This window comes from Magallana gigas, chromosome 3 (assembly GCF_963853765.1).
Source record: "Magallana gigas chromosome 3, xbMagGiga1.1, whole genome shotgun sequence".
Lineage (NCBI taxonomy): Eukaryota > Metazoa > Mollusca > Bivalvia > Ostreida > Ostreidae > Magallana > Magallana gigas.
In genome coordinates this window covers 13,147,540-13,153,656 of record NC_088855.1, presented here as the reverse complement: position 1 = coordinate 13,153,656, position 6,117 = coordinate 13,147,540, and the positions used below count along the sequence as shown (strand labels likewise).

General features: G+C 34.6%; 1 protein-coding gene across 1 annotated transcript; it reads left to right on the top strand.

The window, feature by feature from the left end:
• The first annotated feature begins 3,125 nt into the window (after positions 1-3,125).
• LOC117693113 (ATP-dependent DNA helicase pif1-like) lies at positions 3,126-5,618 on the top strand. The gene is made up of 2 exons (XM_034483283.1): positions 3,126-4,817; positions 5,526-5,618. The coding sequence occupies exons 1-2, from the start codon at positions 3,126-3,128 to the stop codon at positions 5,616-5,618; spliced, it is 1,785 nt and encodes a 594-aa protein (XP_034339174.1).
• The last annotated feature ends 499 nt before the right edge of the window (positions 5,619-6,117 follow it).

Genomic DNA, 6,117 nt, shown 5'->3' with positions numbered 1-6,117 from the left:
AGCACTGCATTGGCTTATGAACCATAGTGAATTCTACAAGAACGCAAATATCAATGTTGATGACAACTGGTTTCAAGAAGTCACAACCTCGGCAAACGAAATTGTTCAAGAATTAGTTCAGACACAGTCAAGAAGGGACCAAAATACTGATTGTCTGGAGTCTGATAACGATGAATTTTGTGAAGTAGATGGAATTGGTAGAGATGGAAATTGTGATACGTTGCTAGATGATGCATCACGAGACATAAATCAGGTTTACACATTTGCCCCTGGTGAAGGACAACGTCCACTAAGCTTATATCAAGATCAGGCTGCTGAATATTTATCATTTTCTACAATCTTTTGTGGAAGGAAAAGATTAAATGATGAAGAAAGAGAACTGCGTGTTTCATATGCAGACATAGCTAAGTGGGAATTGAGAAGTTTTGATAGACGTGCAGCACAGTTTGTTCCAGACTTGTTTTTTAAGTTGAAAAAAATATAAATGAAGCAAGTTACTGACAAATGCAATTTAGCTTTGAGGAAATGTAAAACTAAGGGAAAAACATTCACAGCAACCGATGTGCAAAATCCTACACATGTCGATAGTCTTGTTAGACACAATGAGGGTTATTTTATCTTTAGACAGTTACGAAATTCACCTGCAATTCTTGAAACTCGGAAAAAAGATGTATTTGCCATGATCAGACAGTTAGGTTTACCAACATGGTTCATGTCTCTGTCTGCTGCTGATACAAGATGGACTGATCTAATCAGAGAACTGGGCATTTTAAACAATTTAAAGGAATATACAGATGAAGAAATTGACAATATGTCATGGTTTCAAAAATCAAAAATGGTACAGAAAGATCAAATTACATGCACCAGATATTTTGACCATAGGTTTCGGGTGTTCCTGAATTCTGTTTTTATAGAATTGAATTTCAACAGAGAGGATCACCCCATGTCCATATGGTTGTCTGGATTGAAAAGGCCCCAAAATATCAAGAAAATGATGAAAAAGAGATTTTGGATTTTGTAGATCATTACTTGAAATGTTAAAAGAATGAAGATGATGACTTGACAGAATTAAAAGTACATAAACATTCTCAAACATGCAAAAAGGGAGGAAAAGATGTATGCAGATTTGGCTTTCCACTACCTCCTTTAGAAAAGTCTGATTCTAGAACCTTTAGATGCTGATGTTGACAAGTACAGGAAAATGTACGATAAAATTCAGAAAAAGTTGAATGATATGTCGAAAAATGGCTGTGATTTATCATACAAGGAACTCCTAGATTCAGTCTTAGAAATATCTGAGGAAGATTACATCAAATGCATTAGGAGTTCATTGAAAGGTCCAAAGGTTTTTCTAAAAAGAAAGCCATGCGATATGAGAGTAAATTCTTACAACAGTGTTGCTCTAGATGCTTGGAAAGCAAACATTGACATGCAATTTATCTTGGATCCATATGCCTGTGCAATGTATATTGTTTCATATATTAGTAAATCTCAAAGAGGAATGAGTGATTTACTGAACAGAGCTGCAAAAGAAGCTAGAGAAGGAAATCTTGACATAAAAAGACAAGTGCGTCATATGGGAAACCATTTCCTCAATAGCGTGGAAGTTGGAGCACAAGAAGCTGCATATTTAGTGTTGTAAATGCCTCTAACAAAAGCATCAAGAGATGTTGTTTTTATCAACACAAGTCCCTCTGATGATAGAGTAATTATCATCAAAACAGATGCTGAATTGGAAAAGTTGACACCAAATTCTACAGATGTTGAATGTAGTTATGTTATTAAAAGATACGCAAAACGACCTAAACAACTTGAAAACTGGTGTTTAGCTGACTATGTATCTCAACTTGATGTAGTGTTTCCAAAAGAAAGTGAAGAAACATTCGATCAAACAGAAATAAATGATGATGAAAATGATGAGTCAGATGTTGACTTTAATGAGAGTGATACACTTGTTACTCTAAAGAATAGCATTATCATCAGACGTCGCAAAGTACCTAGAGTGATTAGATATGTAATGGATAAATAACGAGATGGTGTTGAATAGTTTAGAGAAAACATTCCCTCCGAGGGCCGAAGGCCCGAGGAGGGGATGTTTTCTCTAAACTATTCAACACTATCGAGTTATTTATCTTACTTAAAAAAATTCCCCCATTTGAGCCTCTAAGAAGCTTTGACCCATTCATATATCCAACTGTGATGTCATACAAAAGTATAATTCCAGCAATACCATACACAATAGCCTAACCAAACACACCTTTTTAATCATGGACGAGTGAACAGGTGCGCATGTTATAGAAAACCATATCGCTGTACTGAGCAGACATAGATTTAGAAGATGAATTTTTTAACGAAAAGTACACACTTGTACAATGTTTATAGAGATCCACAGTTCCTGGAAAGACATGGATACCGTTTGAATGAATGATATTTTAAACTTGCAAGGAGAAAGGAAAAATCAGAATTTTGACGTCAATTAACAGACGATGATTTATCTCAAAAAATTTATAGGAGTCTTATGAAGTCATAGTGCGACATTTCCTATATTGTTAAACTAATTAGAAGGAGTGATATTGTTCAAGGTTCAAAGAGGAAGTCTAAAAGTTTATGAAAGTGATTTATATGTGATCCCGAATCTATAAAAATTAAGAAAAGGAGATATTTCTGCAAAAAATTTATTCATGGCTTATCGGATATACATTTATGGATGACAAAATTCTGTTTTATAAATTTGGATTTATGTTGGAAATACACGTTTCAACATTTTTTCAGTTTTCTATGTTTAATGCCCAGTTGGATATTTGAATATCCAACTGATTGACGGTTGGATATTAAAAATATCCAACTCCTATCAATTGGATATTTATATATCCAACACCTGCTGGTTGAATAGTGAAAATAAAAGTTGACTAAATACAATGGGTGACGTCATAGAAGTTTTTTAAGTCCGGTTCAATCTAAAAACAGACCCTGAAAATTACTATAGAGAAAGGTTAATGTTGTTTTTGCCCTGGAGAGATGAATCAGTTGATCTGTTGTCTGGAACTGACACTTTTGAAAATTCATTTAGTCTTAGAAAGTCTTTTTTTGCTCACAAAATCAAGCAATATGAGTTTAATGCTGAAATGCTAGATGCAGCATTACAGATAGCAAATGATGAATTAACAGATGCTTTTGATGAATTAGCACCTAATACTCAGCAAACAGAGGCAGAAGATGAAGCTGAAGGATCTTTTGAATCAGAAAAGTATGTTCAGTTTAACCCTGAGAGACCAGTTGAACAAAGAATATATGATATTGGAGCAGATGTTGGTATCCCATCAAGACAAATTACAGAGGAAAGTTCTGTGAGACTGCCAGAGGATGAATATTTGAAATTGGTGGAAAGTTTAAATGTGAAGCAAAGGGAATTTTTCAATCATGTCATGCAATGGGTCAAAACGGAAAAAGAGCCGATGTATTCTTTTTTATCTGGAGGTGCTGGTGTTGGCAAATCTGTTTTGATAAGAGCACTTTATCAAGCTTTGCACCGATATCTATGTTCAACTGAAGGTGAAAACCCAGATGATGTTAGAATACTTCTTTGTGCGTACACAGGAAAAGCAGCATATAACATTGGAGGGTCAACCATAGCGTCCGCTTTTCATCAACAAAATAATCAAAGCCAACAAAGTTTACACTGCGATGAATTGAATACTTTTCGTACCAAATACAGAAACCTGAAAATAATCATAATTGATGAAATATCAATGGTAGGCAATAGGTCTTTGGCTCTGATTGACAGTCGTTTGCAACTTCTTACAGGCATCAAAAAGCCATTTGGTGGTATTAGTATCTTAGCAGTTGGTGATTTTTTTCAACTCAAACCTGTGATGGACAGCTGGATCTTTCAGGATTTAAAATGTAATGCCCAAGCTCTTGCAAACAATCTTTGGAGGGAACACTTTTGTGTATTTGAATTGGATGAAATAATGAGACAAAAAGATGATATTGAGTTTGCCCAACTGCTTAATCGCCTTCGTTATAATGAATTAACACCAGAAGACAAGAATGTAATTCAGAGATGCATGATAACAGAAACAAATGAAAATTATCCAAACCATGCTCCACATCTCTTTACTCAGAACTCTAAAGTAGATGCATACAACAATCAGTTGATTGAGAGACTTGAAGGAGAAAAGGTCATGGTGAAATCAGTTGATACTGTTATCAAAGATTACTCAAAGGAAGTGAAACAAAAGCTTCTAAGGTCTTTAGTAAATGAGGATGATGTTAGCAAAACTGCCAATTTAATGCAAATATGGATTCTTGCTGTTGGGATGATTTACGATATCTCGGTCAATGTTGATGTCTCTGATGGGCTTACTAATGGGTCATCATGTAAAGTTCAACTGATTGAAAGCAAAATGGAAGGCATATCAAGACCAAGCATAGTTTGGGTCAATTTGTTTGATTCTGCTGTTGGAAAGTCAACTCGCAAAAAATACAAGCATTTGTTTCATGATGGAATAAATGATGACTGGACACCTATTTTTGAAGTTCAGCGGTCTTTTGTATTGAATCATAATACTTTTCAGAGAATTCACTTTCCATTGCGACCAGCTGCAGGAAAGACAGTTCATAAAGCTCAAGGGTGCACTGTTGATGAAATTGTAATTGACTTGTCTCAAACTAAAATTAGGAAAACTCCACACATTCACTATGTTGCTCTAAGTCGAGTACGGTCAGTAGATAATCTACACATCCTTAACTTCAATGAGCAGGCATTAGCTATGGATGAAAAAGTGCTTGAGGAAATGGAAAGAATGAAAACTGAGGTGCCATTGCTTCTTTGTTATGTTCCAATGTATCAAATCAATTCTAATTGTTTTAAAGTTGCTTTCAACAATTGTAGATCACTTCATAAGCACTTTTCACAAGTAAAAAGTGAGCCAAATATTCTAGCATCAGATGTATTTGTTTTCTCCGAGACAAGACTATGCAGTTCAGATGAAGACAATTTTCAACTACACGGCTACACAGCAATATTTAATCATGAGGTTTCATGTCACTTGAATAGACGTCCACATCATGGAACAGCACTGTATGTTAAAAATGACTACAATATAATGTATATCTCAAAGTTTAACAATGGTTCCTTGGAGTTCATCACTGCAAATGTACATTTAAGCCAAAGTAGAGATGTACAAGTTATCATACTTTATAAATACCCATCATGTTCTTTGGAAAATTTCAAGCAACATGTAAACACACATCTTAAGCCTTTGACTGAACACCAGAATGACTTGGTAGTTTTAGGGGATTTCAATTTCGATTTGTTTGCTGGGCATATTGACTTTTTAACATTTTTTGAGAAATGCTTTAAATGTAAACAAATGGTAACAAAGGCTACACATAATACCGGTTCTCAGCTGGACCTGATTTTTACAAACATGGCCCAATGTGCAACAGATGTGATTGAAGCATACTGGTCTGATCATAAAATGATATACTGCGCTTTTGAATGAAATAATTGTGTTTTAAAGAGAATGGGGCACCAAAGTAAAAACTCATCAGAGGGAGCTGTGAAAATAATGCCCCCTCCCTCATCCCATTTGTCACCTTTACAAGGTGACTAATGGTCTTTTAATTAATATATAGGTATTGTAAGACACCAACTATTTGCTTTTGGCAGTGTCATAGATTCAGTGGTTCAAGGGGGATGGGGATTAAAATCATTAATTGAGCATTTGATTTGTAACAATTCCACTGTTTTCTGAATGTAGAGAATTTGTTAAATCTGTTCTCAATTTTTAATTTCTAGCCCAAATTTACACAGATATCATCTACTTCACTGATGTTGTTTTCATCAATTCTACTCCTCCTCCCATCTAAAACATGACTATGCCAATATTTTTAAATTCATACATTATATTGTATTATATCTATATATACATATATTGAACCAAAAAATGCCTATGTCTTATATTCAAAGCTACTGTACAGTGAACATGTGTAAATTTGTGTATTTCTTCAATATTCTAAGATAATATTAATTTGCAGACTTGCATCAATAAGAGGAAAGACACTGATTAAAAATAATTAAATTTAATCCTTCTCCAAGCCATGAAGGTGCAT

What these genes read in the sequence shown, in the direction of transcription:
- LOC117693113 (XM_034483283.1), top strand. Translation starts at nt 3,126, where the DNA reads ATGCTAGATGCAGCATTACAGATAGCAAATGATGAATTAACAGATGCT. An exon ending in TGGAAAGAATGAAAACTGAG is followed by an intron (nt 4,818 to 5,525) that starts GTGCCATTGCTT and finishes TGTGTTTTAAAG; the next exon opens with AGAATGGGGCACCAAAGTAA.